This window comes from Cricetulus griseus, chromosome 2, assembly GCF_003668045.3.
Source record: "Cricetulus griseus strain 17A/GY chromosome 2, alternate assembly CriGri-PICRH-1.0, whole genome shotgun sequence".
Classification (NCBI taxonomy): domain Eukaryota; kingdom Metazoa; phylum Chordata; class Mammalia; order Rodentia; family Cricetidae; genus Cricetulus; species Cricetulus griseus.
In genome coordinates, this window is record NC_048595.1 from 37,489,548 (window position 1) to 37,502,575 (window position 13,028).

A 13,028-nucleotide genomic window follows, 5' to 3' on the forward strand; every position below is an offset into this window, starting at 1 on the left:
AATTGAGGAACAAGGCTCCCAAGAGGGAGGGAGGGGGAGGGAGAAGGAGGAAGGAGGGAGAGGAGAACAGAGCACAGGGTTGGTTCCATAACAGGAATCCTCCTACCATTGATGCCACTGCAGAAGACCTTAACGGGCTGGAACAGGGTACGGCTTCCTCCCAGGAGCTCCTTCGTGCAGCTGTCAGGAACAGGGAAGTCCTGGATGGGTTCCAGGACATGTCTGGCCTCATGGAATACTGACCTCACCCACCTGTTCTGAAGTGTAGGTGCTAACACTTTCTTGTCCACTTCATAGCCATAGTTCCCATCCCCAGGATAGCAGAATGGGACTGGCTTGGGTCATGACTGTCGGTTCTGAGACTGGCACACTCACCAAGTCGTGTTACTTAACATGTCTGTAGCTCAGTTACTTCATCTTTAAAGTGGAGCTAAGGTAAAGAAGTTCTGAAGATGAGAAGATTATAGATACACCACAAATACTCCGTAAGTGTTAGATACCAATTGCAGCATTAATATCCATGCCTAGAAATGGGCCCACCATGACTGCATTTATTGGTCCACAGTTCAACAAGTAGGCTGTGGTGGCTGGGCACTGAGCCCAGGGACCTGGTCATCTCCACTTCAGCACTGGGATTACAGATGTGTACCACCATGCCATGCCAGGCTTTTTTTTTCTTTTAACAAAACAAAACAGGGGCTCTAGGGTTTGGACTTAGGACTTCATGCTTTACTGACTGAGCTATCTCTGCAGCCCATGATGACTTTCAACATTTTAGTGGACATCTCCTTTATGCCCAAGTTCTGATGATGTTCCTGGTAAAACTTGCAGGTCCCAGGAGCTGACACTGGATGCTTCCATGTGATGAAGCAGAAAAGGTTCAATGTGTCTTATTTGATAACCCCGCCCCCCATTCTTTCCTTTTTCACGGACTTCATGATTCTTCTACAAGGACTCACTATAGACAGCGTCTATGTGGCAGCTATCAGTCACTGTGCTTGGAAGTGACAACAGAGAGGTGCACTGTACTGGAACCAAGAAGAAGAGAGAACATGCCAACGATCTCAGCCCATCCATCCATGAGGTACAGAGAGCTGGTGGAACAAGTGACCAGCTAGGTGTGGGGGGTTAGAAGGTTTCTTGGAGCAGGGACTGCTGGAGCTGGGGTCATATAGGATGCCGTGGGTGAGATATGGAGATGCAGGGAGCCTGACAGCACTAGCAACAACATGTGCTAAAACAAGCTGGACAATGCCAAGAAGCAGAAGGCACAATCAATGACTGTGGAGTGTTTCGTCCTGGGAGAGGGACTGCAGAGGTGTTTTCTTGCTGGAAACATAAGTAGGAGCTGTATCTTAGAGGGATTTGGATGTCTTTTGCCAACAATATTGGGGAGGTACTTAGAGTGCTCAAAGCAGGGAAACACATGGTCATTTTTGTGGTTTGCAGAACTCACTTTGGCTTCAGGGGAGAGAATAGACTAGAGGTACATGGATGTGGCTGGCAGAACTTTCCCAGTAGGCCTGAGCCAAGGAGAGTCACAGAGAGGAGAGGCAGGGAAAGTAACCAGGAGTGGTAACAACTCTGATGGAAGAGGAAGCTAGCAGAAGGAGGTTCTTCTAGCAAAGCCCGGGTTCCAGTGGTGTGTAAAACAGCTGCACAACTCTTGCTCCAAACGTGGGCAGCTCCCTCTGCTTGGCAAGGGTCATACATACTGCCCAATGCTGGGCCCTGCACCTACAAGTCACCTTCTCAGCCCAAATCTATGCATAAAAATGGGGTCACTCACATTTTCTATGCCACAAGTCATAGGCCCTGGCCCTCACAAGCCAGGTAATTCCCCAAATGTTCCTGCAGAAGGAAAAGGTGGTGAAGTTCAGCACATGGAAACACCAGGGTTAAGTTCATAATATCTTTTATTAATATATTATGCTACAAAAATATTTTGGCAAAATAACATTAATAGCATCTTTCTTTGTCTTCTATTATACTCTTAAAGAACTCTTCATGACAATTCACAGGGGTGAGGGAAGAGGTGATAAAGAACACCACAAGTATGGCGAGAGCTGAAGCCAGCTTGGTACATTGAGGCACAGTGGGATAGCCAACAAATCTGAGACTTAGAGCTGGGCAAAGGTTAAGGCCAGCCTCCCCATGGAGAGCCAAGAGCTCCACCCACCCAGCTTGGCAACCAGAGAGACTGCTGCCTAAGAGTCCCTGGTCTCTCACACCAGGCCCTGTAGACTTGGATCCCATTCAAAACCACATTCCCCAGGGCAGGTCTTAGGATGGAGGGAGCCTTTAAGTAATGCTTTCTTGTCTGTCACATGCTCCCGTCATGGCAGCCTGTGGGGCCTACATGGAAAGCTGGTCTAGGGAAGGGTGGAAACTCACTTCCAAGGAGACCCAAGATTATACACAGAATTCCCTTCCCGGCCCCAGGAAACTCTCCCTATGGTCCATGAGGAAATGGAGGCTCAAAGAGGGGCAGGGGTTTACCCTAGGTCAGCAAGAAAGGGAAGATGCAGGCCACCTCAAATGAAGAAGGATCCCGGTCTGCCTTTGGAGACATGCTGTGAGGAGCTAACATTCCCTGGAAAGGGCCAGGAAGGGGCCCCTGGGTCCTTATAAGCCCTGCCTTTCCATCCTCTGTGTTGGGCTCAGACAGAAGGGCTGTGGGATGGAGCCATGGGCAGGGGTTCAATCCAGTCCTCTCCTCCCCAAGAGATCCCATGCCCAAGGGCTGCAGGCATTTCTGCCAGTTCATGGCAAGTCTGTCTGGGCTGTGGAAGAATGGGGGAGGGGTGAAGGGAGGCTTGACTGAGTCCTGCATCTACCGGCTTAGACAGCCAGCCAGGGTGATATTTTTGGCTGCTTAGATGAATTTTTGGAAAAATAACAATGTTTAAAGAACCTGAGCCTTACAGAGCCAGGGGGCACTGCCATGTCATTTACACCAGTCCTTTGCCAAGACTTCCAGCTGGCGACCACGGCTTTAGCCAGTGGGCCTTGGGGCCTTGCATACTATGCCTCTCCCTCTCCCTCCCCCCAGAGAGCTCTGTTCTCAGGTGCTGTCCTCTACCAGCTGGGAAGGTGGAAGCTGCTCCCAAAAGAAAGCCAAGGCTTTCTCCTTTCTAAGCTTCAAACTTCTCTTCTTCATTTTTTGGCTTCCTTTTCTCCCTTGTCCCTCTCAACACATCTTTGGAGTATCACCTTTGTGCTGAAGGACAAAAACAAAACAACAACAATGACCAAAAAAAAACAAACAAACAAACAAAAAAAACTGGCACATGACCTACCCCATCGAATTGCTTGCATTCACAACAGGGAGCAAATTCATATCTAGACAGCCCGTTTCTGGAATGTGGGCATGGTAATAGGTACTGGGACTGCATAAAGGGCTCCAGGGGGACATCCTGGAGCTAGTGTCCTCTGGGTTATCCTTCTAGGATAAATGGCTGGGAGAAGAGAAGAGAGCTTTCCCTGGGGAGCAACATATATAAAAGACTGCATAGTCTAGAAATAACAAATATGATCCCATCTGTCAGGTCAGAATGGGAAGGATGAGAATGGCCAGCAAGATCAGCTGAGCCAGGTCACAGAGGGCCTGGAACGCCAAGTGGCGGAGCTGGTGTTTATCTCATGGCTATCACTACCCCAACTCTGCTTTTTGCCATCCAGGATGTCCTCTAAGCTACAACTCCTGCATAGAATATCACCTTTTAAAAGACATTCTCTTTTGGTAACAGTTCTCTTCTTTGGGATCTGTTGTGACAATAGTACTAGGTGGAGTGGTGTGACTGAGCTCCCAGGCTTGCCCAAGTCTAGATGAGGCCAGGAAGTAGCAGGTGACCACATTCCATGTGAGGAGGATGTTCGTGGGTCACCTAGTGTGAGATGAACATTCCAAGTCTCCCTCAGTCCACACATGGCAGACTCTGGATCTTTGACCCTGGGGACTGGCCCCTGCACCTCCCTGATTCTTTTACCCTCAGCATGTGCTGGTCACTTAATCTGCTGGGCCTCTGGCCTTCCATCTTTCTGTCTGCCTCAATGTCAAAATGAAAGTCCTAAAACTACGCAAGGAACTCTCAAAGGAATAGGGCTTTGTGTTTTATGAGTCCAGCTCGATGGGACATGAAGTCTGAGAAACTGTTGATGGATTACTGGCATTTTCAGAGCAGGATGGGAAGTTTAAGTGGCCTAGCCAGACATTCTGTTTTTGTGCCTAAGGTCTCCTGGGATGTTGGCTATCAAAGTTGAATTTGCTCCTTACTCCAATCCTGGCTTAGTAGAGATCTCCAGAGATCAGGAAACTTTGGCCCTAGATGTCTGACCAGCAATTGCTCTCTTTTTAAAGTCCATACCACCCTGGAAATTTGTCAGTCTGATGGCCTAGCCCTTTCTTCTTTCCATTATTTTTCATAGGGGGTCTGGCTACGTGGCTCAAGCTGTTTTAGAATTCACTATGTATCCCAGGCTGGACCTCAAACTTACGATGCTCTTGCCTTAGCATTCCAAGAACATTCATTACAGACATATGCTGCTAAGCATGGCACACTGTCTTTCTTCAAAAACTTTAAAGTAGGGTTGAGGAAGAGAGTTTGGAACACTCCTTTCACTTCTAATCTTCCTTAAGAAGGGATCTGAAAGACAGTGAGATTGGGACTGGGACAGTAGTAGCCCAGGATGGCCCCACCAGTCCCACCTTGATGGTGAACTCTTCTGGGCCCAGGAGGGTGGGTACAATTCAGCCTGTATGTGTAACCCTGGCACCATGCTTCCCCAGTGATTACATGCTGCATTAATTCACCATGTTGGCCCTGCGCCTGGCACAGGTCTGGGCACACAGTCAGGTGCCTGGACTGTTTCCCCAAATGCTTCATCTTTAATTAACCTCAAGCTTGATCTCCATACATCTCATGCCATACTCTGCCCCAAACAGGGGAATCTGGCCTGTGTGTTTCCAATTCCTTTACACTTATCTCATCCCAATAGCGCTCTGCACAATCCGTTTGATGTCTAACTTCTGAGCCTGCTTTAAAAGTCAGCTAAGCCCCTTCCCGCTCAGCAATAGGAAGTCACATTTTTTTCTTTTTTTTGCCAAGGATAAACTGACTCCAGTCCTGGTTGAGGTCAAGTTCAGTTTACAATGTGGTGCCCATGGGGCTGGCGGGACCCTGTGAAGCAGAGTTCCAGAATCCTGCCAGGTCTCAGGCTTAAACCTGCCCACTGGGGCAGAGCTGGAAAGAATTCTGCCGCCTGCCAGGATGCCTGTGGGACCCCTGACTATCCAATGAGTTGCCCAGAATCCTGCCATCTCAAAAGGGAGATGTCTGCCAACCAGAGCATGGCAGTGCCTCAGCCAACCAGGCGCCATCGAGCCTGCCAGCAAAACCCATGTGCAGTGAGGTGAGAGAACAGGACTGGAGTCAACATGCCTGCCCCAGCTATGGCACCTTGGAGAAGTCTCTCCTCTTTCTGGACCTTTGTGTTACTCTTATTGCTATTGACAGGTGAGGGGTCTTCCCTGCTCTCAGGACCCAGGACTCCTTAAATAACCAACAAACCACAAGCCCAGCTTTGAGCTGTAGGCTGAAATTCAGCCCACACTGACCTACTGTGTCCCCTTCAGCCCCTGGGGACAGAAGGATAAGTCTCAACTCCCTGCCTGCCGATACTGTCTGATCATCCTGCTAGAGCCCCTTGGCCTCAGGAACCAGCAGGGGGAGCTGGTGAAACATCCCCCTTGCCTGCCCTGGGAAGCCAGGGAGGGTTCCAGTTTGGGGGCTGCATCTCCCCAGGCATTTCTCCAGATAGGAACAAGGACAGAACACAGTCCAAGAGACAAGGATCATTCTTGTATCACACTGATCTGGGGTGGGAAGTAAACCTTGGGTGGATCTTTCCCCTTCTTTGGGGGCTTCAGTGTCATTGAAATGGGGGTCATCACATCTCACAGAACTAGTGTGAGGATCTATGGAGAAGGGAGAGTGCAGAGAGCCCACCTGCTGGCTTCTGACTCGTGGCCCTCTTTACCATTGTCATTACCAGGACTCCTGAACTCCATCACCCCTAAAACCATCCTATGACCACTCCTGCCCTTTTGCCCAGCTCACTTCACTCAGCTGGGGCCAGCCCCTCTTAAATGGAAGCTGGACCGGTGCCACTGGAACATAGATCGCCCACTTGCTTTGTGACTTTGGGTAAACCCCATTCACTTTTTGGGTCTCAGTGTAGCTATCTGATCACAGGACTGAGTCCACCTGCCTCAGCACCAATCTCCCTCTTTGATGGAAAAACTCACCAGGAGCTCTGGAGGGCCAGTCCACAGATGCTCAGGACTTCAAAATAGCAGCATTATTTTTTTCTTAAATTGCCCCCCCCCAGGGCCTGGACACATCCAGGGATGGGAAGGATGGTTGGCCACCATGCCTCTGGTGAAATTCAGCTTCCCCAAAGCATGGGGCTGCCCTTAGAGGTGCCTAGAGTGGGAGAAGCTTGGGGCCAATTCAAAGCCATAGTCAACACAGGTCACAGAGGTCACGGGAACATGGGCTCCTTCCCTGGGGTTGGTGCTGGGGCTAATTCAGGGACTACAACATAGGCTACATAAAAATAGTTTTATCGATAGAATAAATACACTTTCTCTTTTAATATGGACACATATTTTACAAATGAGCCCCATAGCACTATGGGAAATTAAGACCTTCTACAAAAAAGAAGATGTAATTTGGGTACAATAAAGCTCTAGTGTTTTAAAGTCCCTGTCCTGTGTGAACTGCCTTGAGGTGTCAGCACCCTTTGAGGTGGTGTCAGATGGTGGGCATGGTCACTCCTGTGGTTCCTCTGGCTTCTCTGCAAGGGTGGTCAAGGTCAGGAAGGCCCAAGGGTGTGTAGGATGAAGGGGGCAACAATGGTGGCAGCGATTGCAGGGGGGAGGCCAGGTGTAGGTGCCGAGTTGCTGGTAGGCCCCGCAAGGTCCTGCTGCTGGAGCTGGTGTGAGGACTTGACAAAGGGCTTGGTGGTCCCGGAGCCGGGGGTAGGCTGGAGGGGCAGCGGGGGTGGCGAGACAGTGGTGCTGGAAAGAGGAAAGAGTGACTGTCAGCACCCTCCTCCTAGGAAGAGAGCTTGGGGTGCAGTTTTATATTTACCAGACACCTTAGGGAAGAGCAATAGTCTAGAACCCACATCTAACTCAGCTGACCTCCAAGTACAGGCTGGGCCCACCTGTGACCAATCATGAGGGTGGGTCCCAGGCAGAAACAACTGCAAAGTCGTGGAGGAGGTATCTCTGAGGTTCCCGGAGTATAGATTCCACCTGTCTACAGGTGTTCTGCCCCTTGTTGCTCCTTCCAAGGTTGCTGAAGGTGGCAGAACACACACACACACACACACACACACACACACACACACACACACAGACACACACACACAGACACACACACACAGACACACACAGACAGACAACACACACACACACACACACAGACACACACACACAGACACACACAGACACACACACACACACACACACACACAGACACACACACACACAGACACACACAGACACACACACACACACACACACACACACACACAGACACACACACACAGACACACACACACAGACACACACAGACAGACACACACACACACACACACAGACACACACACACACACACACACACATTTTCACCACAGCATCCTATCTGCCTTGGTTGGAGCTTCCCCCACGCCAGCTGTTCAAACAAGATTTCCATTGTCACAATAAGCCCCCAGCATGTGTCTTACCACCCACTTTCAGCAAGAGGGGACCTCAAGGAGGCTACTGGTAGCCAGGTTCTGGGCAAAGCAGATTTGTACACCCATGGGTCAGGAGAGGAAAGACTGTTGCTTCTCTCAGAGGAAGCAGGTATGGTGCTCCTAGAGTGTGTATACAATACAGGGGTGAGCCAGGGGCTTCCATGGCACATTTTAGCTCACAGAGCCCAGTGGGCTTTGTTTCATGCCATGCTGGCCTTCAGCCACATGGGGCCTGTCACCATCTCACTAGACCTGGCAGCTTTACTTCTATTTCATCCCCATCATAACCACTGTCTTGCTGTTATCATCTCACTCACCTCTGGAGACTTGCCCTGCTACCTTGAAGAGCAAAGGCTCACATAAAACACTCTCCACTTCCCACTGACCTCACTGTCACAGTGGGACATATGTTACATGGGGGCTTTAGAATAGGTTTCTGCTGAGAAGTCTTAGAACAGTGCCTGGCCCTGGGAGGTGTGGGAAGGCGTTTTTTGTTTGTTTGTTTTGTTTTGAAGTTATCGTTAATATTTTTGTGTCTCTGCCTCTTCCATTAATAAATTCTGTCATTTACAGTGTACTTCTGAGTACAGGCAGGCACCATGCTTAGTGCTAAACCTATGCCATATTACTATTTCTGTTGAGCTTGAAGGAGATGGGGATTGTTAATAAGATGAGATGCACTGGGGCCATCATTTCTGTAGCATGAACTGTGAGCATTAGTGGAGTGCACTATTTCCTGGTAAGACCTTCATCAGTGATGTGCAGATTCTAGGGTCAGACTAAGGCCTTGTTGGCTGCAGCCCCTGGAAGAGATAAAGGCCCGTGCCTAGCAGAGGTCATTACCTCAGCCTCTACCCTCCCTTTCTTGTCTATTGAAAAAGAAAACTGCAAGCAACACACACACACACACACACACACACACACACACACACACACACACACACACCCATGTCTAGCTGCTGCTGTGTGTCCCAGCCTGGGTAGTTGGGAGGCTTTGAGGGCTAGTTTCAGGGCAGTGGGCTAGATGCCCTGTGAGGTGACTGGAGCCAGGGCAAGACCAGATGGGAATTTCGTCTCACAAGGTACCTATAGGCATTTTCTTTCACACTTTGAAAAAATAAAGATGAAAACTCTCCCTTGGAGCCCAAGTGGGGTTTTTATTGCTTGGAAAGAGTCCCAGGAAAACGAAGTGGGACTGAGGAGGGGGACGAGCCCCTCTGAATGCAACCTCCCTCTTTCCTTCCTAGCTTACTCAGCTCACAAAGTTGGTCCCCAGTCCAGGTCCCCACCCCCTTCCAGGCTCATGTTGGGGAAAACTGTCTCATGGCACAACGGTCTAGAGGCCAAACCAAACACACTGCACATTCCCAGGCTCTGCAGTTGGCTGGCACTGGGGCTAAGTCTGCGTGGAGCTGACAGGACCCCAAGTGTGGGAAGGCCCCTCTGGCTGGCTAGAGGACAGAGCTCTGTACAAGTCTGCATTACCTCCTTGGCTTGATTTGTAAATTTGGGCCAATACCATTTCCTAGGCCTCAGTTTCTCAGTCTATACAAAGAAAGGGCAAGAATGGAGTCAGGGACTTTGAACTGATTTCCAACAGTAAAAGCCAGAAGTAAGGTCACCCACTGGCAGAAATCCAAGGGAAAGTATGGACAAGTGAGGCTAGTGCCAGGCACTATGTCAGTTGCCACCCCTTCCTGGGGGTTCCCTGGAGCAGGGATGGATTCTGGTACTAGAGGTCTGTAGGCTCGGCACTGGGCATCACCGACATTCATATTCTTACTAATAAGAGGAGCTGTTGCCTAACTAGGGGCACAAGTGAACTTTTTGCTCATTGAAAACCAAAGATGAAAGCCCCTTGCCAAAGCCTAGAGTTTTTATTGCTTGAGTGGGGTCTCAGAGACATGATGCAGGGAGGTAAAGAACTTCCAGTTAGTTATCACCTCAGAGATCCTCAGAGGACCAGCCTCTAGTTACCTCCTTAGAGAGATGCAGGGGCACCAGTCTTGCAGAATGCAGGGCTTGGATGACAGGATCCTCCATGTCATTGTTGGAGGAAAACTTGTGATTCTCAACTGGATTTTGTCCTCTTTGGACTGAGAAATCAGATGTAGGCAAAGACCCAAATTGCTCAGTTTACCTGCTGCTTCCCCCTGCCTCCACCCAGTACCTGGAGCCTATCAGCCTTCACATCTTGTGCCATGACTCCTTCCCCAGGAATGCCCTTACCCTTCCCTCAATCTTGCAGACTGTGGGCTAACCATCTGATGTGTTCTAATAGTGGACCAGAGGTGGAAGGAACTTTCCATCCTGAGATGAAAAATGGACCCAGAGATGGGAATTGCCATTGTCTTGTAGGCTGAGGCTCCAGGGCCTTTTCAGTGACACTGTCTTGAGAGCCATATGTCACTGTCTGCCACCAGCACTAATCCACAGTAAAAATGGGTGACAGGTGTGTACCCAACATGTCTTTCCTAACTTGGGGGTGGTGTTGTGCAGCCCCTACCCTCATTGATGGCTTTAAGTCTAAGACACATTGAGGGCCCCAAGAAGCAGCCTGCTGGGGAAATTGAGCCTGAACATCCCGGAACAGAGACTCTGGAAGTAACACTAGCAGCAGCCACTTCAGGTTCACTGCAGGACTGATGTCAGCTTTACAGGCATCTTCTTACTGTCAAAGCCCTGTGCGGTGGGACTGCAGCACTACTCTGTCTGATTCTTTCGATAGTTTTTTGATCATTGAGTGACTTCATTTTCCAATCCTCACAGGGTACCACCCACTTCAGGTGGGGTTCTTTTGTGGCAGGGACACTTTAGCTATCCTGGACTACCCCACACTGTGAGGAATGAGAGGAATACCTTGAGCAGGAAGGGCAGCAGACAAGAGGAATGAAGAGCCCTTCTGGGGGGTGTACTGTGTGTTCCCTCCCAGGCTTTGACATATGCACCCTGTATGGCCTATACTTGCCTAGTGACACTCACCAAGGATCTTTGCTACGTACTCATGCTCACCTCAAGATCAGGCTTTGCCTAGCAGTTGGAAGGTGCTCTCTACACCTGTGTATCCTCAACAGGCTTGCAACTCAGATGTGCCGGTCACTCTGCCTCCATCCCTCTCTTTCTTACACACACACACACACACACACACACACACACACACACACACACACACACACACACACGCATGCACGCACCTGTGTGCTTGCAGACTTGGGGACATGGAGTATGAAAGCTGGGATAACTTCCAGAAACCAGCCAAGGCCCTAATGGAGCAGGAGTCACTTTAGGATTGCCACAGGCCCATGTTTTATGGGAAAGGTCTCTGTCCCGGCTTGCCCTGGTCACACCTTTCCCTGCCGTCTCTGTCTGTACTCAGAGGTAAGGGATTCCTGAGAATGCTCCACTGCCATGCATCCATCTGTGGACACACTCAGGCCTTTCCACGGGTCCCCATAAATCATCCTGCCACAGGCGGCTGCTACTCTAAACTTCCTCCACTGTGTTTACATCTTGGGGTAATGAGGGGCGAAGGGAGGCCAGCCTGCTCCAGGTGGTGTCCCAGCCAGGCACTCACAGGCTGAATCCCTGGTTCCCTCCTCCTCAGGCTCAAGCATACAGTCAAAGACCCTTCCCACCTAGTGAGGCCTCGGGTGACCTGGAGCCGTTCAAACCAGATCTGCGCCCAGGATTCCCCAGCCTAGAAACAAAGGCAAAGAAATGGAGTGTGGGCAATGGAGCGATAAAAGGGCTCCCAGAGGTAGCTAGGGCAGATAGGAGATCTCAGCCAGGTGGGGATGGGAGAGCACTTAGAGGGTGGGTGGTGAATATGAACCTTAGAGTTGGATGACAGTTCTGAGTCTCCATCCCTCAGTAGGGTCACAGATTTGGATGACTCTGATACCTTCCCGGTAAAACAGGCCTGCTTTATGCGACTCTTAATAGGACAACGTAGTGATGGGTGTAAGTGCCTGGCACAGTGGGAGCTTCACAAAGGCCCTAAGGAGAGGGAAGCAAGTGTCATAGCATGGGGGGACATGGTATAGCCTATGGTGGCTCATAGCCTATAGAGAGGACCCAGTGGAGGTGGAAGGAGAAAAGAAGGTGAGAGCCCTGAGGCAGGCAAGACCATGGACCAGAAGACCCCCAGGGGCCCTGTTGTGGTAGTGTTGGTGGAAGATGGGCAAAAAGTGAAGGGCCAGCTCCAGTTGGATTTAAGAACAAAGTGAGAAGGAGAATAAAATAAAGCTCTAAGAAAGCTGGCTTGTCAGAAGGACTTCAGTTGAGCTCCACCTTGTCCTCTGCCCCTTCTCAGAAAACTGGAGACTTGGGGACTCTGGGAAGGTGGAATGAGCCCTTTGTGTGTAGGAGCCTATGCCCTGTACTGGGGCTTCCTAGGGAGCACAGGACCCACTTTCTCAAGAAGCAGCGAGGAACTTTAATAAACTGCTCTTTGGTAGAATATTCTCTTCCAGCCCGAGCAGAGGGAGGTGATCAGCCAAACACAGTTTTACTTGCTGGGGTGGAGAAGGGTTTCCCTCTGCCAAAGAAAAGCCACCTTCTTCCCCTGAAGCCAGGGTCTGTATTCCAGATCCCATGTTGTGAAAAGGAAACTGTCCGGTGTCATTTGTCTGCATTTCCCTTTCAGACATAGTTAGGGGCTGGGGGGTTCATTGCTGGAGCTGACAGCCTAGCCTCCTTTTACCCCATGAGTTAGAGTCCTCTATTGACCAGGACTGTGAGTGACCAGACTATCGTGAGTTTCTAGTGGACTCTGGTAGCCTGTAAGCTTGCCCACACCTGAAGGATGCAGCTCTTCTTAAACTCTAGCCTCTTGCACCCAGCTAGGTGGAGTAGCCATGCTGGGCACCCGGTCTCTGTGTGTCTCAGCCAGTATAGCTAACTATAATGATGCCTCTGCTGTGGGAGGCAGGGCTGATGTCTCTGCAGAAGTACATTCTCCAATAGCCCACAGGAGGCGCTGTGGCACCAATACCTAAAAGCTCAGAGGCTTTGATGCCTACCCATTGGAAGTCCTTTCCTGATAGTGCATGGCGTGCTCTTTGTGACGAGGCCTGGACTACATCAATCTCTTTTCACTGGTTCAGCCACCTGGCTGTAGAAGAGCCAGGAAGTGGAAGGTACCATTCGGTCAGCTTCTGTTTCCCTGGGTGGCCAGGCCCTTCCTTCAGTTCTATACCTTGGTTCATATTCATGAATGCACA

General features: G+C 50.2%; 1 protein-coding gene across 4 annotated transcripts in view; it reads right to left on the bottom strand.

The window, feature by feature from the left end:
- Positions 1-1,898: 1,898 nt before the first annotated feature.
- The window catches only part of Trabd2b (TraB domain containing 2B), a 205,633-nt gene continuing 194,503 nt past the window's right edge, over positions 1,899-13,028 (bottom strand). For 2 of the 4 annotated variants that reach the window (XM_035439715.1, XM_027402479.2), the window contains exon 7: positions 1,899-7,081. In XM_035439715.1, coding sequence (XP_035295606.1) covers positions 6,877-7,081 — 205 coding nt within the window. In that variant the 3' untranslated portion in view covers positions 1,899-6,876. The remainder of the gene's footprint in view (positions 7,082-13,028) is intronic. The other 2 variants (XR_004768175.1, XM_035439716.1) reach the window with 2 other exon arrangements.